At 34.3% G+C, this 21,764-nt stretch overlaps 3 protein-coding genes across 6 annotated transcripts; 1 reads left to right on the top strand and 2 right to left on the bottom strand.

The window, feature by feature from the left end:
• Nucleotides 1–507: 507 nt before the first annotated feature.
• On the top strand, nucleotides 508–2,434 carry LOC114375886. The gene has a single exon (XM_028333749.1). It carries the CDS (start codon nucleotides 711–713, stop codon nucleotides 2,202–2,204), a length of 1,494 nt encoding a protein of 497 aa, XP_028189550.1. The 5' UTR covers nucleotides 508–710; the 3' UTR covers nucleotides 2,205–2,434.
• Nucleotides 2,435–3,741: 1,307 nt separating this feature from the next.
• On the bottom strand, nucleotides 3,742–7,463 carry LOC114373566 (ADP-ribosylation factor-like). Of its 2 annotated transcripts, none has more exons than XR_003658423.1 (7): nucleotides 7,243–7,463; nucleotides 6,823–6,913; nucleotides 5,926–6,041; nucleotides 5,687–5,746; nucleotides 5,544–5,609; nucleotides 4,254–4,455; nucleotides 3,742–4,170 (listed from the first exon to the last, which is right to left on the bottom strand). XR_003658423.1 is itself a non-coding variant. In XM_028331049.1 (7 exons), the coding sequence occupies exons 1-6, from the start codon at nucleotides 7,297–7,299 to the stop codon at nucleotides 4,262–4,264; spliced, it is 588 nt and encodes a 195-aa protein (XP_028186850.1). In that variant the 5' UTR covers nucleotides 7,300–7,461; the 3' UTR covers nucleotides 3,742–4,170; nucleotides 4,254–4,261. The 2 variants fall into 2 exon arrangements, 1 of the variants encoding a protein (XP_028186850.1); XM_028331049.1 differs by having other exon boundaries at nucleotides 4,254–4,459; nucleotides 7,243–7,461.
• A 1,477-nt stretch (nucleotides 7,464–8,940) lies between these two features.
• Nucleotides 8,941–20,975, bottom strand: LOC114375522 (protein EXPORTIN 1A-like). Of its 3 annotated transcripts, none has more exons than XR_003658776.1 (33): nucleotides 20,710–20,975; nucleotides 20,305–20,421; nucleotides 19,507–19,599; nucleotides 19,354–19,425; nucleotides 18,785–18,892; nucleotides 18,635–18,717; nucleotides 17,701–17,839; nucleotides 17,553–17,621; nucleotides 17,396–17,473; nucleotides 17,212–17,274; nucleotides 17,088–17,132; nucleotides 16,670–16,777; nucleotides 16,349–16,447; nucleotides 15,951–16,157; nucleotides 15,366–15,425; nucleotides 14,918–15,028; nucleotides 13,623–13,720; nucleotides 13,431–13,539; nucleotides 12,964–13,029; nucleotides 12,758–12,856; nucleotides 12,565–12,645; nucleotides 12,370–12,459; nucleotides 12,160–12,245; nucleotides 11,959–12,039; nucleotides 11,692–11,874; nucleotides 11,460–11,526; nucleotides 10,764–10,874; nucleotides 10,516–10,623; nucleotides 10,192–10,329; nucleotides 9,977–10,114; nucleotides 9,802–9,906; nucleotides 9,268–9,593; nucleotides 8,941–9,183 (listed from the first exon to the last, which is right to left on the bottom strand). XR_003658776.1 is itself a non-coding variant. In XM_028333316.1 (32 exons), the coding sequence occupies exons 1-32, from the start codon at nucleotides 20,806–20,808 to the stop codon at nucleotides 9,471–9,473; spliced, it is 3,234 nt and encodes a 1,077-aa protein (XP_028189117.1). In that variant the 5' UTR covers nucleotides 20,809–20,975; the 3' UTR covers nucleotides 8,941–9,470. The 3 variants fall into 3 exon arrangements, 1 of the variants encoding a protein (XP_028189117.1); XR_003658777.1 differs by having other exon boundaries at nucleotides 8,941–9,175; XM_028333316.1 differs by having other exon boundaries at nucleotides 8,941–9,593.
• Between the last annotated feature and the right edge of the window lie 789 nt (nucleotides 20,976–21,764).

Here is a 21,764-nt window from a genome sequence, read left to right as displayed (position 1 = left end):
AAATGCAATGGTCCAAACCTTTTCTCTTCCGGCTCCAATCTCTCAATGGCCTCAAGGTGTGAATTTTATGTGTGCCTTTTCCCTAATATCACAAATTTTGATGATAGGAATATGCATTATTATTATTATTATTATTTTGGCTTTATATGCATCTCCCTTTGTTTCATTTTTTATGCAAATAAATATCCCTTGTCTCTTCCTATGCAGAGTTGATGAATTGGCTTTCTCATTCCTTTCCGGATTATCAATTATGCACCCTCCTTCCCCATGCCAAGTTTCCGTTTTGATGAAACTTGATATTCAGTAAAAAAAAATAAAAAAGCAGTGCACTCAGTAATTAATGACATCCATAATAGAATGATTTACAAATTATGATTCATCAAAGCTGAATTCTTTCTTTTAGGAATTCATCTTTGGTAATGATTTGCAGTAAGTTTATAGTAGAAACTAACAATTATACCCTGATAGATTGGTGGTGTGGTATCATATAGATCCAAGAAGAAAAAAAAAGAGAGAATTAATGTTGTTCTTGCATAACATAGCAGTCTCAATGCCACATAACATCTTGAGAGAGAACATTAATTTACCTCTCTGAACTAATACATCTTTATTTCATTACAGGACAAGGTTTTGCTTCTGGCCTTGTAAACCTTGGTGAAATACAAGTTTCCAAAGTCACAAGGTTTGAGTTTATTTCGAGCAGCAGTGTTATGCTAGACACAAAAAAAGCTGTTACATTCTTTAGGCCTGTGGGAGTACCAGAAAGTTTCCATATCCTTGGTCACTATTGTCAACCCAGTGGCAAGCCTTTGCATGGTTTTGTACTTGTTGCCAAAATTTGCTCTCCTCAAAATGCTGATACGATACCTCCTCTGAAGAATCCCCTTGATTTTAAGCTAGTTTGGAGTCATAATGCAGCAAGTATGGAAATTCCAGGTGTATACTTTTGGCTACCTGAACCTCCTGAAGGTTACAAGGCCCTTGGCTATTTGGTTACTAACAAACATGACAAGCCTTTGTTGGATGAAATGTGTTGTGTTCGTGCTGACCTCACCGATAAATGTGAACCTTACCGCCAAATACTCGCTGCTGGTTCTAGAATTCCAGAGTTTTCATTTCAGGTATGGAGTTTAAGACCTTGTGACCGTGGCATGTTAGGGAAAGGTGTTTCTGTTGGTACTTTTTTCTGCAGCAATGGCTGGACCATGGGAGAAGAGCTACTACCTGTTGCATGCTTGAAGAACCTGAATCCTGTGCTACCAGCAATGCCAGATTTGCAACAAATACATGCACTTATTAAGCATTATGGCCCTACTGTTTTTTTTCATCCTCAGGAAAAATACTTGCCATCTTCTGTGGATTGGTTTTTCAACAATGGAGCCATGCTGCACAAAAAGGGTGTGTCTAAAGGAGAGGGAATTGATGCAAGTGGCTCAAACTTACCAAGTGGAGGAACAAATGATGGCCAGTTTTGGATAGACTTGCCAAGTGATCATGATAGAAAGAATTTTGTCAAACGTGGAGACTTGAAGAGTTCAAGGCTTTATGTTCATGTGAAACCAGCTCTTGGTGGAACTTTTACTGACATTGCAATGTGGGTGTTTTGTCCTTTCAATGGACCAGCCACTCTGAAAATTGGAATTAAGAGCATTCCTCTGAGCAAGGTTGGAGAGCATGTTGGTGACTGGGAGCATTTTACACTTCGTATATGCAACTTCAGTGGAGAACTCTATAGTATATACTTTTCTCAGCACAGTGGTGGTGAATGGGTTGATGCCTATGACTTGGATTATATTAAAGGTTACAATAAAGCTACTGTTTACTCATCAAAATGTGGACATGCAAGTTACCCTCATCCAGGGACCTATATGCAAGGTTCTTCAAAACTTGGGATTGGCATTAGGAATGATGCTGCTCGCAGTAATTTGTATGTGGATTCTAGTGTTCACTATGAGCTTGTTGCAGCTGAGTATCTTGAAAATGATGTCACTGAGCCTCAATGGTTGCAGTTTATGAGAGAGTGGGGGCCCAAAATTGTTTATGATACAAAAACTGAGTTGGATAAGGTAATCAATGCTCTTCCTCGCATGCTTAGATATTCGGTGAGGAACTTATTTAACAAGTTTCCAGTGGAACTTTATGGTGAGGAAGGTCCCACTGGGCCAAAAGAGAAAAATAATTGGATACAGGATGAAAGATGGTAATTAATTCTATGTACACTGTCACTGGCTGTTACTATGTTGTAATTGTATTTGTATGTACAGAGAGAGATAGTTATGTTATGTAATAGTTTTGGGCGGTGCTTATCTTCTTGATTTTTTGGATAATGGTTTGTGCATTACTAATATAATAGCTCAAATGGGTTGAATGTGAATTCTTACACTGGCTCCCTCTCACAATTGGATTGCAAATATCCCAATTGTTTTACACACCCAAATTCACCATGCTGTTACCGTGACAAATTAATAGTGCTACATAGCGTGGAATCGTGTTAAAGTATCATATCCCTGTTACTCTTGTGAGAAATGTAATAAGGCCATGCTTAGTTTCTTTGGTATTTTCTGCAAAAGCAATGTAGTGTTCGGTGTCTGCTGATACTAAAAATACCCGTGTAGTTTTAATTTGGTAATTTGGATGAAACTTAATTCTTCAAATTTTTAAAAAGTGGCATACACCTATTAAAAAAAACTAAGTTTAGAAAGAAAAATAAAATGAAAAGACTTAATTTGAGAATAACACTTGCTAAAATTTGAGGAAAAAAAATAATTAAACCATTGACAATTTAATTAGATTTTAGAAAAAAAATAATGATACTAAAAAGTAATTAGATTTGGTAGAGAAGCAAAAAAGAAATTTCAGCATAAACAAATTTAAAATCCATTAACAATTTTACGAATTTGAAAAACAATTTACTAAATAATGATAGACTCGCGTTAAAGTTGTGCCTTCGAATCCGGAAACAGCCTCTTTGCATATGCAAGGGTAAGGCTGCGTACAACATCTCTCCCCCATACCTTCGCATAGCGAAGAGCCTCCGGACAATGGGGTACGAAGTAAGTAAGTAATGATAGACTCGCGTTACAACGAAAGCAGCAGAAAAATTCAAAGTCCTTACATTTAAAAAAATGAAGATTTATTGAATTGAACATATCAGTCATATTTTATCATTGGGATTAAAAAAATCTTAGAATCGTTTTTATTTGAGTTAAATATTAAACTTTTATTCATTTAATTAATTTTAACTTTAAAATAAAATCAGACTAATTTGTTAGAAAACCATTATAATATTTCATTCATTAAAATGTAAGTAAAAAGTCTGAATATGCTTCTATTAAAAAAAAAAGTCTGAATATACACGAGATACTTGTTGCATATTGGCATGGCACTAAAGTTGCTCACTATAAGAATGAGTACGAGTTTGGACACGAACACTTTGTCCCTTCACTCCCTTGCCATCCCTCCTATTTTTTTAATCAATAAATGTTAATTATTAATATTTGTTAACAGTGAGAATTGAACTCACAACTTTTCCCTTCCTTTCTTCTCCATTTACTATCAAATCAACCTTATAATTTCTCTTGTCATTCCTACTATGCATTTGATAATTTCAAAATTTACAACACGTGTGGTTAAGTAGAGATTTAGCTAAAAGCATCTGTAATAAAGATTTCCAAATATTAAAAAAAAATCCAATAGAAGTGAGTCAAGAGACAATTATAAGCAAAAGAAAAGAAGATTAAATAATTGCAAACACCCAATTGAATTAAATCACAAGAAAACGTTCTGAAGAGAGAATCGTGACACATTTGTCAGAGTCATTATTTTTATGAGTCACCATCACAGGTAAAGACACGCAGAAATACTACAAAGAGTGAGATGGGGGAAATCGGGGGAGAATGAACAAGTGATCCAGTATCCGTTAACTTCTATCCAGTACAAGTGCACTTAATAAGGGATATCAATATCGCAAAAGAATTTAGTTAATCATTCGTCATGCACAAACTTGTATAATTGGAGCAAAGTCGCATACATATCTAAAGCACCCTGAAAGGCGAAGCAACTTTCTACTAATGAGAGCTTCAGATGTAACCCAAAAAATATTTGATTATCGATCACATCAACTTAGAACTGGCCACACACTCAACACATTCGTCCATTGCCAAAATACCTCTGCAGTGGAGAAAACACGTATACTGTGATGGGATGATAAACAGGAAGGTAGCTCATGATTGAAATAAGATGATAATTCAAACCTTGAAAATTAGAAGGATGAAGTTCCTAGTCCTATTGAAGAGTATCCAGCAGCTCGTCTCTCCTTCAAAGTTGTGGACAACCAGTCCAAACCCTCATAAAGACCATCTCCCCGAAGAGCACAAGTGCCTTGTATGTGCCACTTTCTATTCTTGAGATCAAAGAGACCTAATCCTTCACATATTTCCCTTGGTGACATTGCTCCTTTCTTGTAAAGAAAAGAAAAATATTAACAATTATAACTGGCAGTCATGCTTTTGTGGAAGATCATGCAGAACTCGAGTGGTATACATGTAAGAATATAACTAGAATATGTTGGAAAAATATCACAAATTCCCCCAAAGAGTGGAAGAAAAAAAATCTTACTGGTATTAATTTTTTTATGATCAAGCGGAATCATGAACAAACAAGAAGAAAACCAAAACTTATTAATAGAAAATGTTATCCAGAAAGTGGCATTAGCTGGAGAGCCAAATACAAATTAGGAATTATGTTAACAGTCATTAAGCAAGAAAATCTACATTGAGCAAACCCCTTGTGGGCTGTGGCAACTAGCTCCTAGTTAATTAGTTTGGCACTACATGTAAATTCTAATAACTTTTGGAAAACAAACTTTGAATTATTATTTTTTTTTGCAAGAGCCTACCCTCCATGCAAGGTGTTTTCTAAACAAACAATAACTTTTCATTATCATAAACTTGTGTAGCTCAGTTGGACCTATGATGGGAACAAGCAAGCACTCAGCAAATGCTTTACATTTTTCTGTAGGTATAAATTTCTTTAGCTTCCCCAAGTTGATTCATATTTCTTGTATGTTCCAACCAACATATAAGCTAATCATAGTGGAAATTAAGTAAGTCTGCACACATATGAGCCAGTGACACACACACACACTGTTTCTGTTGGATGTGTCATGCATCATCTAATAATGGCTAGATATATTAAAAATAGTGAAGGCTATTGTTAGTGAGTAGCTTGTAAAATAATGAATATTTTCTACTGCGCTTGATTCCTTCAGACAGTGGCCCATTGGCAGGGGGAAATTCTAAAACTTCTAACTAATTTTCAAATATTTGAAGTATTTCAATGATTTTTGTGATGTAAAACTTACCAGCACTGTTTGTACTGGTTTATGCATTAAGTATATAGCACACTACTAACTCTTGTAGTACATTCAGTAAACAATGCCAATCAATTCACATTATTTGGCTCTGATTTCATCCTTACTCATGAAGATAATCATAAATTTAAGCTCACTCAGCCAAAAAAACACCGATCAAATAAAGACATACCAGGTCCTGTTTGTTGGCAAACACCAAGATGATACTGTGGAGCATAAATGGATCATTTATGATTGTCTGCAAGTAATCCATAGATCTATTCAAAATCTGTTTGGAATAACATGGTGTATGTGTACACATTTTGATTTTATCACCTGAAATTCCTGCTTTGCTTTCCCTATCCTTTCGCGGTCCAGACTATCAACAACATATATCTGCATAAATATGCACATATGTATCAACCTGGCAACTACAGATCTGTATCATGTCTTTTCAGTTCTATTGGACAGATGAATGATTTTGTAATAGAAGGAAAACTCCACAAGATACCGAATTGCAGAAGTTGTGTTTTCATTAAGATAAAACCCAATAAATAATGGAAACTAATTCTTACCAAACCATCAGTATTGTTAAAATAGTGCCTCCAAAGTGCCCTTAATTTCTCTTGCCCTCCAACATCCCAAACCGTGAAAACAACATTCTTATACTGAACCTTCTCCACATTAAAACCTGCAAAGCACTACAAATCTATAAGCCTTAATCAAACAATATATAGGTTATTTCTACTTCTAATTCTTCCTCAGCTAAACTTAAGTGTGATACTGGTACAAGTTTGCATCAAGACCTAGTCAATTCACACACATCCACTGCTAATAGAAATTTGCCCAGCCAGCTATGAAGCACGGACACAGAAACTTCAACACAACTAATATTTAAAATATAGAACACGGGAACACTGCATACACACAAACAAAGAGACTAATGAAATGAAATATGATTGTGTATTCATCCTTTTAAACCAACCCTCTATATTTTTTCAAGTGTAAAAGTAGTGTCAAGGTGACAGCTTTTAAGTGTTCAAGCCAACAAAAAATAATTTTTACATTGGACACCTAATAAGAAGTGTCGGAGTGTCGGTGTTGGAAACATGTTCAACATAACAACACTTTGAACAAGAGAGGTGTCTGTGCTTCATAGCCTGCCAGTCAAGGGGATTTTTTTTTTTTTCACGAGTCATTACACAAGAAATCTAGTTTCCACTAAATCCTGCTCCATTAACAGAAAGATAGACTATAACTTCACACTGTCAATGAAGAATCACAACAACTCCATACTTACAAGCAAATTCAAAGTTCAAACAGACAAAGAAACAAAAACTAAGTAGATAACTGACAAGCATATTCTTAACATCCTTTGGCTACCAACACAGAAATGGCTTAATTAGCTTATACCAAGAAATCTGCTTATAGAATAATTAGATTAAATTAAGAGTTTATAGTATAAAACGCACCTATTGTAGGAACAGTAGATAAAACTTCTCCAATGTGGAGCTTGTACAGTATAGTTGTTTTGCCAGCAGCATCTAGACCAAGCATCACAACCTAAACCCAACAAATGTAAGTACGGAAACTCGTGCATAGATCAAGAATCAATGATTAGAAGATGGATGATGAGAATAAGAAACACAAGTATTAACGAACACAAGAATTTTTATTAATCATGATGATAGCTGATTGCAAAAGCAAACGATTTGAAAAGTTAAAATTGAAATAAAAAAAAAAATCATAGTCCAGCACAGAATCAGCGTTATTAAGCAAAAACGACATTTATTCTTCTTCTTAGAATTATTATATTATCATTATTATGACCGTTGATATTAAAAGAAAAAGAATAATAATAAAAAAAAGGAATGGAGAAGGAAGGAAGAGACCCGCATCTCGGTATTGCCGAAGAAGGTGTCGAAGAGCTTCCGAAAAGCTTGACCCATGCCTCTGTTCTGTTCCGATCAAATCAAATCGAGAACTGATTATCAATCACAAAAGCCTTTTTGAGATGAGATGATGAACCTTCTATCTCTAATCGGAAGAGATTGCCTTCCCTAGCCAGCCTTGAACTCAATAATACAAATACAAATAAAATTAAGAATCTTCACGTTTTCGTTTTTTAATTTATATATAACCTTATTTCAAAGAAAAAAATTATTCGCCTTTATGTTCAATGTTAATATAAAAAAAAACGCAGGAATATATTCTTCTCTATCAGATAATAAAATGCAATACAAACAAAATACATGCACCTAAAGTATAAAGATTTTTTACACTCTCACAAATTACCATATATTATAATTGTATTGACTATTATATTAAAAGTGATACGAAGAAGGATCTTATATCAATTGATAACATAAAATATATAATAATGTTACAATTGTATCCAAATCAACGACATTGCTTTACTCAAATTAGTTGCCTCTTTGTGAACTCATACCATTTTACTCAATCGCTTAGATTTGTTGCGGATTGCTTTGGGTCATTTCGGATTAGTTGTTGTTAAGCAAGTATCAATTCGGAAGGAATAAAACCCAAGCTCTATCAAAGTTTATTTGTAATAACTCGACATAAACACTTGTTGTTGTTAGGCTTTTAATGTGCATGCATAATTGTTGTTTATTTACAAAGCATGGCTATAATGTTCTTTCTTTAGCATCGTGTACTGTTGTTTAAGTATTGTTGAACATTTTTAATAATAAATGATCCTTTATTAAAATATAATAATTGAGTTAAGCGATTTTAAAATCCTTTGCAATTTTATTACTATTAACCCTTTATAATTAATCCCTTATAATCACTGTAAAACATTCGGCATTCAGCAAAAAAGAACTGTATAACATTCAGCACAAAAATAAAATCACTGTATAACAGACTTCACTTAAAAATCATACTGCTAAATATATTTTTAAAAAAATTAACAAATAACAACCTCGTAGACATTGAGACATTTTGCAACGGTCCTCCAAAATCATGAACATATCCTTTTTTTAAAACATTATGAAATATCAAACACATTATAAATACTCAAAGGTCGCATTTGGTAATTTCCTATAAATAAAAATCCATTATCGAAAACAAAATGACCCCTGTATATTATTCCTAGGCAGAGACTATACAATTATACATGTTTTGCTCCCAAGCTGCCTAATCAGATCAATCTAGCATTCCTATTTTTAGTAAAAACACTAATAATCTAACGTTCACATTTTATCTAAATATATGTGAACTTGAACAATGAAGTTAATAAAATACCTTACAAGCATTCCACAGTAACATAGACACTCCAGATGAGACTGTTAATTAAAATATCTCAACTGAACAAAGTTTTTAAAAAAATATCACCATCTGCTCACGATCTTAACCGACTGCTCATAACTATTGAGGAGCTTTTCCCCATTTAGATTCCTTTCTTAATTTCTCACCTTACTAATGTATAAATACTGATAACTCATGATCAGACCAAGTATTAAATTTTATCCGGTTGTTTATCAAAGAGATCTTCCCTGATTACATTTTAATTGGCTCTCTTGCCATACTAGAATTTCCTGTTACTTTCAACATAAAAACTGAGACAACAGTGGCATAAAAAAATATCCTCTCTCTATTGGGAGGAAATGAACACATTATATTAACACACTAGTTCATGAAACCATATATATTAAGTGCGCTCATGGTACAGCAATATTCCTAAATATTGATTGGTGAGGGGAAAAAAATACAAAATATCAAACCACAAGGGTTTTCTGCACAAACCACCCGAGGTTAGGAGGTCACTCCTAAGGAGTCATCAATACTCAGAATGAGTCTTCCATCCTGCAATTCTATATAAAGATGTCTTCATGAATCCCTTACAAAATGACTGAATATTATCAGCCCCAATTAGTAATTGAATAATCTACACTCACCCAACGGACAAGGCAGTATCCCCGGCCAGCAAAAATTCTGAAATCAGGAACTGCCAATGGATTGAATCAAAGGACCTGGCAATGGATTGAAGGAAAATGCTGCATCTCTTCTCAAAGGACCTGGCAATGGATTGAATCAAAGCCTATGAAACAAGTTAAAATGCCCACCGTAATACTATTAGCTCCCACACTGTTTAGCCTATCTATGAGTCCACCATTTCATCTTGCAATTCGCTTGGGGCAATAAGCCCTGGAATAGAAAGCATTCTTTGTCGTTCTCTCTCTCTCTGAGCTGCAGCCTCTTCAGCATATAGATCTTTGTTATCCTGCAGTAGGAAAGATAATTGATAAAGCAAACCAAAAACATTAATAAGCTAGCAAAATGCTAATCCACAGTCACCGCATGAACCAACATAAATAGCAGCAAGATGCACGGCAACTTCATGATATACAAGTATAAAATTCCCATATGTTTTCAAAGGAAAACCCCTATCATTAGAACAATGTAAGCAGTAACACTAAAAGAAGCAATACCTGAGCTGAAAATTCTTTTGACTGAATAAGAAAATCTCGTATGTGATTTTTAAATGTGGAGAGATCATTGGTGGACTCAAAGAGTCCATTAACAAATTGGGTAACCTGCAAATTTCTTGAAATTAGTCATTTGTTTAGGTAAGGGAACAAATATTATTTATTTCACTCCAATTACCTCGGCTGATGTCATGTTGGGAAATGAAGTGCTTAGAAGTTTTATGGTAAACTCACGTACAAACACTGCATTACTTGAGTATGAATATTGACTTGTAGCAACATCCCAAAGAGGTTCAGTTAGGGCACCAGTTTCTAGCTGAAAAAGGTGGAACTCATTATTATTTTTATTTCTGACATAATTAAACCAAATAAATCAGGATTATGATACCGTACCAAACAGAACAAATGCTGTAGCACCAAGACATGTAATTTGAACCCAGGTTTATGAAAAGTGTCAGTCAAGACAGCGAATATCTCTTGTTCAATTGTCAAAAAGTATGTCCGGTAAAACTGATTACAGAACTCTGAGCCCTGTTATAAACCAGACATTCAACCAAAACATATTATTATAGGGAGAAGGAAAGTGCAACAAGGGAGGGCATAATAAATCCTCAAAAACTGGCAAACTTATATACACTAAACAAAGAAAATTAAGCATGCAGAAAGAATCTCAGAAGGTTAGGAATGAGTTGTAAACAAAAATTATGAAGACCACACCTGAAACTTCTTCAGCATCTCCAACAACAGGTTAAGCCCAGTTTCAGCAATATTCCTTTCTGTATGCCGAAATGCCCATATGATTGAGTCCATAACAAGCTTCAGTTGCTGACATAGATCAAAAATCACATGAGGCACAGACTACAGGATTACAAACTTTGACAATGCAATCATAGTCAACAGATAAAACCAAAAAAACTGACATGTCATTGATATATTGTGGACAGAGATGGAGCAACAAACACAACCTGACTTGACAAGCAGATTAATGCAGGAAAACAATGAGTGGCTATGGCACGGAGTAGAGAGAAGAACTTGAGCCGATGCTCTGGGTAATCTTCAAAATTTCTTGTAATCATCTGTGAAACAGAATAAAAAGGAAAATATAATTCAGTGTATGTTTACCTGCAGATACCTAATATTTATTTGTCTTCACAGTTGTTAGAACTCACAAGTTATAAGATGTATCATTTGCAGAACAGAACTTCTATAATATATTAATATGCACCTAAAAACAACAACCACTTCCAAGCCTTTTCCCATTGGTCAGGTTAGGTATATGGATGAGACACCAAAATGTTATATAGTGAATCATGTCTACAAACAAACCACTAACCCATAAATCTTTATTAATAATTTTGCTTATTAATTTTCTAAGTCTAAGTCTTCCCTCAACCTTTAATGATTAAGCTACCCTCCATCTAATCTACTCTCTTTTACCAGGACTCTGATGTCTTCTCCACAAGTCCAAACCATTTAAAACAAGATTCTATAATCTTTTTCAGCTAAGGTGCAACTCCAACTTTACCAGTCTTCCCCGTGTATGCATATATGCTGTAAAATTAAATCTCAAAAAGAAGAGCACAATGTTGATCTAAAGTTAACAAGATGATAATAAAGTAGGACATTTACACCATAGCTGAATGAATATCCCACACAATTACCTCAAGTGTGCACTGAAAAACAGCTTCAAATATGCGAGGTACATCTTCAATCATTGCAGCTTTATATCTGGGAGGGGGAGAGAGAGAATGTCACATGTGGTTATTCATAATTAAAATAGCAAATATACCCTCAGGAAGATACAGAACATATACATACAGAATTTGGAATTCAAGGCACCTATACACCAATCAATAAAATAAAGGAAAGGAGGAGAAAATGACAGAAGCATACTTGTTTACAATTGTTGCAAAAAGTGACAAAACCTCTGATTCCCTTGCATCAGGAACATTCCTGGCATAATCTCCAAGAACAGGATCCATCATTGGCGGCACAAATTGTTTACCAATTTGTGGCTGGTCTTCTGCCTTATCCAAGAATGTCTCAATCAGCTTAAGTGTCTCCCTCTTAACCGAACTGCATCAGGATAAACATGGCTAAAGAGTGGAGTGGATAGTAATCTCATTTGTACAAAACCAACATATCCTTGATTAATCTTACCGTAGAAGTTTGACGTAGGATGTTCTAGATGCAAAAGGTCCACCTTCTGTAATACTTTTTGAAATAAGCTCACTGTACATTCTGTTGCAGCAAAAAAAATGATTTAGCATTAGTAAATAATCAAATCAAACTATTTATTGCTGAGTATCCATTATGTCATTAGCATCCCGGAATATAAAAACTATAGTTAACAAAACATACCTGTACACGTTCAACATGTCCAAAAAGATCAATGAGATTTGGGGCAAGAAATATGTCCCTAAAGAAGTTGCAACACTTGTATTCGTCTGAAATTGGGAGAAAAATTAACTTCTTAAATTCAAATGGCTTAATAGCAGACAGTAAAATACTAAAGAATATACAGCAGTGACACAAAAAGTAAAAACATATAAATCGATTTCAAAGTTATACCTGCAATATATTAAGCACTGTCCGGATTACATCCTGATCCTTCAAAAAATCAACATTTTGATGTGCCTGCCCAATAATTTCCATCCATTTCTGCAGAAAAAGGGGAAACCACAGACATTTATATATTTAGTTTTCATTAATAAAGAAAATAGCATGAAGAGATTTAGCAAATAATATGGCTTCTCAAGCAAAGACCTGATTTGGGAGCTCCATCAACCGCTGAAGATATTCATCTCTCTTCTGTGCATCAGACTCTGCCTGAATCATGTGACCAACCTACAATACAAGAATATAACTTAAATATGTGGAAACACGAGTATAAACATAGAGCATATGAAAAAAAATTTATAGCCAATGAGCTTGAGATCAAAGATATTAAAAGACATACAGATTCATAGAAGGAATGTATCTGATGGGGTTCAAGATCTGCAATAGTGATGGGAAGACCTGTCAGAAGCTCAGACACAAATGGCTCGTTTTCGCCCACCTGAGAAATAGCAATCATGTTGTGACTGTTAGCTATTATCTCATTTACTAATAGTCACTTTTTTAGTAACAGGAAGATGGGAAGGGGATGAAATTGTTGCCAATTACCTGGGTGATTACAAATTTACGCTTGCACTTCTGGACTATTTTCAGAAATGTGTCACAGGCCATATCCTGAAACACAAGAAACATGATTAATAATTTCATGTTAATGCATTTCAGCATGATAGATTAACAAAAAAAAAAATACAAGTACTACAAGGTCGCTATAGATTAACATAATATTTAACTAACTCATATGCCAGACTTGTTTATACGCCACATAAAGGATATATTGAAACAAAATAATTATATGCCAAATAAGATGTTTATATAGGTTACAGTACAACGATTAAAGAGAGGAATCTTGTCAAAATTAACTATATGTTTAACAAAAATTAGTTAGAAGTCCTAGGGAATGAGATATAAGTCCTGCTTAAAAAAAATTTTAAAAAAAATAGAGCCTGACTTGTTTTAACACAAGTTAATATTCACAAGCAAAAATTGAGAACAAGCTTCAAAGGAGAAAAAATAACCTGAACTCCAGGATGTGTCTCATGCATAAACTCAAACAATTTATTCACAACAGTTTTAAGGAACTTCCAATGAGCTCTTAAAAACCGTGGATACTGCCCAACAACATACCTGCCAACAAAAAGATATATTATTAAAAAAACAGAATTAAACAAGCAAAACACAGCAAGATGGCACCTGTGAATAATTCTTACATGATATTACTTGCAATAACAGCTTTGTTATCTTTTCCCTTTGTGATTTCACATAGGTTTAATAAATCGCGAATGACCATAACCAAAAATCTGTTTTCCTGTAAAAAGTCCAAGATAACTAAACTATAAATAGAGACAAAGTACCAAAACTAATAAAAAGAATCATATAAAAAGAAATAGAGAGTTAAAAAATTAAATCAGTTGATAAAGGGATGTTATACATGAATCAGTCCCAGAAAAGATGAAATAAACCAATATGCAATTATGAGAGACAGACACAGACAGACAGAACAACCACTGCCCAGAGTCGTTATTAGCGGCACAACATGAGCTATAGCGGGAACATGAAGCGGAGTGGCTGGCCACCGCTGCTGACAGGTGCATCGCAAGTTTTCTTTTCTTTTTCCTCAACAACCCTTTTCTTCTTTCACTTCCAAATTTTTTTTTTGAACTTTAGCAACTATGGCTTCACTCACAGAACCTGTTCAGCCACCACCACCTCCTCCAGTGGGATGGGTGAAGCCTTACTGGTCCTAACTTGGACATGGTTTGGCAATGGGAAACTTTGTTATGAATCTTCATTCTGAACATTTTGAATTGTAGGTGTTTTTTTTTTCAGCAAACACACATCTAGTAATATAAATGTACTTAGGGATCTAAATAGTGGTCGTCCCACTACTGCTATCCCACTATAGCGTTTTTGGAGGGCAGCCACTACACACCACTATCCACTACTATGCCCCTGCCCCTGCCCCTGCCCCTCGGGTGTGCACAGACATAGATTAACAACATATGAATTATTATGTCATTCAAGGATACTTATCCGCTATTAAAAGTCAAATTGACAATAGGATACTTAATGTCATTCAAGGAACTTCTCAATCCCTTCAAGGTAAAACCAACAAAGTCAACATGGTTGTACTAAAATGTATATTAAAAGAAAAACCTTGAAACCAACGGACAGTCACACTAACAGAAAGACCTCATTAGATTAGGATAACACCTCTTTTTAAATTTTAAATGCATATTGTACTATAATTGAAGATATTTAGAGAGTTTGAGATTTGAGATTGGAGAGAAATATTATTCAACCCAACAAACAGATATTACAGAGCTGGTACTTGTAGTACCTTAGGAGTTCTAACTATACTAACAAACTGACAGTTAGGTGCTACAACTGGCATAAACCAGGGAGCCTAGAACTATGGTTAGTGCTGCTAAGAAAAATAATACACAGGAAGAATACTCTAATAATAATCAGTATCAATTAAGCTAGAGCATGAAGTTCACAGTACCTGTTCTTCCATCATGGAACCTGATATAGAACCAATTGCCCAGCAGAGTGTATTCAAATTGTTCCATGTCCAATCCTCACCACTCAGTTGTTTACTTAATTTCCTCAACATCTGGACATTTCACAATAAAAGACCATTGAATAAAGGTGCCATATATATCAGCACAAACATACAACAATTGCACAACAGGAAGCCTTTCATCATATCACTCAACCAAAAGAATATATTCATGAAACGTTACATTACATCTTTAGGTCATTCAATTTGACTTACACCATTAATATCATATTTTAAGAAAATTGGCATCATGGTTTTACCATTCAATAAATAAAAAAGTTCAGCTCATATTTGGAACAATATGAATCCCCTACAATAACAATTAAAACAGATAAAAGGAACCTATGAATGATATCCAGCAAAGCAACAAAAGGATTTCTGATCCACATACCTGCTTTTCAGTATCATCATGATCAAGATGTGACAAGTAAATAAGAGTCTCCCTCATAATCTGTATAATCAAACAATGACCAGTGTAAGTGGCGGGTATTAGATTATACTCTAATTAGATACTATTAAGGATTTTAATTCTCATTTGATATTTGAGGATTTTAATTTTGATTTAGCATAATTAGTTTGCATAATTGCATTATCTTTTAGATTTGGCTTGGATTAGGTAATCATTATCTTTATCTTATATTTAGGGATTTTTTCTTTATTTTGTTGATCTACATATAGACTCTGGCTATTGAGTAACAATTTTATTTCATAGTATCTGAGTTGTGAACCAGAGGAGCACTCTGCACCTAGAGGAGTATCTAACATTTTTCCCCCTGGTTCCCCACCAATAAATGTCTCAAATTTATTAAATATCACTATCAATGTTGTATAAGCAATCTCGTTTTTTGTTGGTGCAAATATACAAGCAATCTACCGAAATACAATATTCAGAGAATAATAATTTTGACACAGATTTTTCTATGTAGATATGAATATTCAACAGAGTTCTGGTAGAACTAAGATCTCAGCTTATAACCTTATATTGAACAAGAACATCATTGTCCTTCAAGGTTTCACGGACAATGTTCCCATTTTCATCTTCAACTATGAGCACCTCTTCAGGCTTAGCCATTCGACAGATCATAAGCATTCTCAACTTTGACATGGGACCAGCATAAAGCTGTCGGCGCTGAAGGAGCTGAGAACCATGCCCATCAACCATACCAGGGAGCATTGCCGGTACCTGCTCTCATTCCATTGATTAAAAAACATCATAACACTTACGCACAGTATACTGACACCATAATTTTAAAATGAACATTACGATACAAAATCATATTTTGTTAGACTTATACTAGTGTTTTAGTGAGAGAAGAGAATGGTTAATTCTGGATTTCAACAATCAGAGTGGCAGTATTAGAGAGAGATTATCACCTGAAGTCCCATCATGGTTGCAGAAGCTGCAGGATTGTCCAAACTTCGGTGTGGTTCAAACAGCTCCGATACCAAGGAATTCCAGTAGTCCAAACAGACCTGTTATTTTTTAACAAACCAAGTACAACATGAACTTGTGTTTTCAGAACAGCAGGTAGTGGCATGCAATTATGCAGTATACAAATGCAAACTAAAAGATAGATTGTTCGGAGGTAGTGCAGAAGGCATCTAGAAGGAAATACAAGGTTAAACGCATACAGTTGAGCATTCATAACAGAAGAAAAGTGCATGAGGAAGAAAATAAATGCAATATCAGCATACCTTGAAAACCTCAGTATCATCCACATAAGAAATGTTGGTAAGATATTCAAGGCCCAATAGCAAAGCAGCTATATTCTCTTGAGTGGATTCCAAGATACGAATGTGAACCTGCATAAATAGAAAGGTACCAGAATATGGTTAGTAGATAGCAGAACATCCAACAAGCAACCAAAAAATGGTATGTCAAAAAAAGGAAGAGGTTAATGAAAGAGAAGACACCAGCCTGAGGAAGGTCACATTCTTTCAAAACACAAGTATAATATAGATTGATATAGTCTAGTATAATCTCAAAGACACCAGTCTCAGCCGGGTCAACTTTCTTTCACAGTTTAATCATGCTGTTTGATGATTATACATTCACAAAATAAGCTTATGAATAGATGTAAAACAAAACAGAAAAAAAAAAAAAAAGACTTGCCTTGTAAAATGAAGTGAAGAACAGTGCCAGATTCTGTATAAATGCCTACACAGATAAAAAAAGTCAGTCAAATACTGCACAATTAATTAAGCAAATTAGGCACCTTGTTTCAATGAAGACTCACTTGTTCATCACCTGAACCTTGTGCATATGCCTCAGGTATATTTGTAGTTGGTGGGAGCATGCCCTATACATTAAACGCAATATTATCCGAAAGTCAACAAAGGAAATTATATTATATACTCAGTAGAATCAAATGAAAAAGAATGCAATATATTTTACAAAAAATGAGATCAATCCAAACAAACCTGCAACTGGACCATGAATATGTTATACATCTTGACATACTGCACATCATAATAATTCCCAAATTGAAGGGCTGCCACCTGCAAATATAAAAAGTGAATATTGATGTTAAAAATTTCAGGGAAAAGCATATATAAGCATTTAAAAGGAGGAATATACCTCAGTTAAACATTGCAATGTGAGGTTCCGATATGCTGGGACAGGGAAAAATTTCAGGAGTGTCTCAAGCTGGTGAGAAACATAAAAAAGATTTCAGTTTCTGAATTCCTCCAAAACAATTTCATTTTAAGCAGAAAACAACACCTACCAGGGGTGATTCAAATATATAACCCAAGGGAATCCATGATAAGAAGGCATGCAATGTAGATAGAGTAGCTCGTATGAGTTCAGTCCTTTGGGATGCCGATAACACATATAAGCATAACTCATGTATGAGTTGAAACTCACTGCAAACAACCAAGTATAAACCTTAACGATAAATAGATACTTAATATAAGTAAATGTAGAAAAATCACATCCAATCACTTAATACATGACTAGCTAAAGCATGTATGGTGAGGGGAAGCAAACACAAATATCAAAGTAACATGTACATATGTCAAGCCAGTTTAAATAGTAACCAAAGCACTCTAAGGTATGTTATCTCAAAAAGGGGGGGAGCAATATGTTAAATTTACAACAAAGGAACTTCTGGTAAGAATATTTCCAGTTTAGAAACAAATAAGTAAATTTTCCAACATGTGGTTATTTACCAGTTGTGCAGTAAATTATTCTTGAAACAGAAAATGTTTGTATCAAGAACTCCCTTTTTGTAGTTTTCAAAAAATCATTTTGGTTTGCAAATAGACAAATTATTACCAATAAAATACAGCAATTTATGTCCATCAACCCAATCTAATCTAATCTTCCAGATGATATTGCAGTTACTAATTACTAATTAACAACTAAAGCAATATACTAGCCACAATCTATTTTTTCACCTACCAGTTATCATCAATTGTCCTACCTAGCCACTGCTAAAAGCAGTTATAATCTCTTTCCAGTCTTTGAATCACTAAAATTTTACAGAATTGGACCAAAAATTATATCACAGCCAAAGTTTTTTAAAAGGCAACCTTACAAATCTGTTACTGTGAAACCAGTAATTAAAAATCAAAATCTTTCAGAAACCCAACGTGAAAGAAAGAAAAATGAAATGGCAAGCATGAAAAGATATATAGAAAATGGGCTATAACCATTACCTGTTCAATGATTGTTTAAGCTCTTTTATCTTCTGCTGAGTCATTTCTCCTCTTGAAAAATCAAAAACCTCTTCACTCAAAAGCTGTACATTTTTTAGGTTAGTAATGGACATAAGGAACAAAATCTAAGGTTAAGTAGGATAAACTTACTTTCAATATAGCCATACAATTCTCACAAATTGTTTCACTAGTTTTAGCAGCTGAGACAAGGTCAGGAATAAAGCTTCGCCATCTTGCTGGCCACTCATGCTTCAAAATCTGCATATGAGATAAACCCACTATTATATAGAGCTTTCAGCAGTATGAAAATTCATGTATAAATACCAAAAACTCCCAAAATAATGAAAAGGTATCTGAAAGATCTTCTTTATCTTGAGTATTGATATATAGAGATGCAAATATTATGCTTATCAAATGCAAATATGTAAGTACGGCAAGGAAAAAAATCCAAGCAGATTGAATTCATGAATGGAAAAAGGAAAGGCTAGCCATATGCACCAAATAACACATTTAGAGAATAAAAGGAATAACTCAAATCAAATTGTAAGCATTAGGTACCCTGAAAAAAATAGGTAGAGGAAAAACAGACAACATTCCTAAGAAACTTGAATTTGTGCATGAAAAATTATGGGATAAAACATATGGGAGGAACAATGGGTTCTGAGACTACTGAACCAAAATAATCAGTCATAGTAGCACTATTGAATTCTAACTTTTACCTGAACTAATATAATGTTGAGTTTGTTGACATACAACCTTTCCGCTCGAAATGAAGCATCGTTGCTAGAAAGCTATGCAAGAAAACCCAATAGTGAGATCGATGAAGAAGAAAAACTGAAGAGGTCAAATTTCTCTTTAAATGTGATTCATACCTGTACAATAACATCAGAGATGAAATTTTTCATTCCATCTCGCTGCTCAACAGGTAATGCATTCCATCTATACTTAATTACACCTTCTAGAACCTGAATGTACAAGATAAAAGAATATATAAGGTATAGAAAATAACATTCTCAAAAGAAAGGGAAAACATGTTTGATGGCTAATAAGTGTTGCTTCCGAAGTCATTGGTCAAATAGCAAGTTGAAGCAGTGATTATAACACATGTTTGATGGCTAATAAGAAATTGAACAACCCGTATAACACAGGTATGAAAACATAAAAACACAACAAGCAAATAAGTAAAAAGCCCTCCAACATCATAACAATAAAAGATTATTTTTACCATAAGCCTCCTGGCAACTAAAGGATCCAGGTTAAGATTTCAGCAAATATAGCCTATACATTCAAGAACTCAGAGACAGAATCTTTGCCTACAAGTACTCAAGTAAAGCACCTTAATTAGAGTGTTTTTTAATTAAGCATGCTTTCAAATAATCAAATATGATGCCCGATTACTACGATCAACCTAGCACACATCCACACCACAAATTTTGTATGCTAGAATCAATCCCATTAAAAAGCTTCTAATGTCTAGACATAGACTCATAGTTATTATAGCATTATGACTGAAACCCACGGCTATTTTTCAGTTGCAGACTAAGGATACCATAGGTATACACTATCACAGGAAAAAGTTATGGCATTTTGTTGCAGACCACAAAATATTAGAAGAAGAAAAACCTGTTCAGAAACAGTCCTGCATAACAGAAACAGTTGAACAAACCAACCTGTAAGGCGAAGAACTTGGTATTCAAATTTTGAGTTTTTTGCAAAATATGCATGACTTGAAGCCACATATCGGGATTATTTTGCAACTCCCGCAGAATCTGATCGGCGGCATTTCTCTGCATCATTGAAGTGCACAAAATGGCCTTTAATTAGCAGCACATTCTCTAAAACAAAACAAGTTATGTGTTCCAGTATTACTAATTAACCACACTAACGACAAAAACAACAGAACCAAACGGCTTCTTGTTGAAAACCGAAACGAGTAGAACAATTGATATATCCACATTGCACATACCAGCAAGAGGATAATGCGTAGAAAGAGTAGTTGAAAGGCGTTATATTCAATTGAGTGATTAAACCCTAAGTGTTTGGAAGAGACGAGAGTGAGAGTGAGAGAGAGAGACCTCCTCCTTAGATCCGGTGCCATAGAAGGCGGCGACAGTGGCGTCGAGCAAGGGGACGTCAATCGGCTGGCTCAAATCTCGGAGCTTCTCGGCGGCCATGGAATGAGAGTGGCAAAACCCTAGACTGAGTGAGTAGTAGTGTACGGCCACCAGCAACAAAAACCCTAGACTAGACTAGAGAGAGCGAGCGAGCGTGCGTGCGCGAGAGAGATATTTCAGGGAGAGAAAGAACTACCTTAGACTTTTTTTTAATTTCTAATTTATTCAAAATATTAAAATATATAGAGAGAGAGGGAGATGAAAAAGACAGCTTGAATTTGAAGCAGAGTTTCAAAGAAAGAGAGACGCACGTAAGTAGCAAGGTTAAGGAATCCGCTATGCTCTCTGTCACTCTTCAAACGGGCAAATTTGTTTTTCTTCCTCATCATATCAAATTATTAATCCTATTCCTATAGATATTATAATAGTTTTTATTCAAGATGATTAATAGCTTTTTTAATTATGTCATTTTTTGTGACTTACGATGAGAAATGATACTTCATTTCAAGTCAGGAAAAGGAAAAATCTTTGGATCAAATTATGTACTAAAAAAAATTAAGATGAAGAAATAACACTTTTGTTCAAATTATGAATTTATATGTTTGGAGTAAGAAAAAAAATACATATGAAATCATTTATATTTATCTCACTATGAAAAAAAAAAGGTGTAATCAATCATTTGGTCCTATATTTTTCATGTGTTTTAGTTCCTACTTCTTATACCCGGTAATAATATTTTTATATCTCTAAACTAGACCTCTTTGGTACACCTTAATTTATATAATTATTAATTAATAAAGATGTCTTTTCCTTTTATGTGTCTATTAACTTAAGATAACTTGTGTAAAAAAACTTAAAAGATAATAACAACAATATTTTTTCTTCATTTTATATATAAAAAAATTATTTGTGACTTAATAAAAAGTGGCTTTTAGAATATTTAATTTAAAAATATATCTAATTGATAGCACAAATGATATTATTCTTTACAAATATAAATATTGGGCGAGCACACA

This window comes from Glycine soja, chromosome 11, assembly GCF_004193775.1.
Source record: "Glycine soja cultivar W05 chromosome 11, ASM419377v2, whole genome shotgun sequence".
In the NCBI taxonomy this organism is placed as follows: Eukaryota; Viridiplantae; Streptophyta; class Magnoliopsida; order Fabales; family Fabaceae; genus Glycine; species Glycine soja.
The sequence above is the reverse complement of the archived record's forward strand: the minus strand, read 5'-3'. Positions and strand labels throughout refer to the sequence as shown.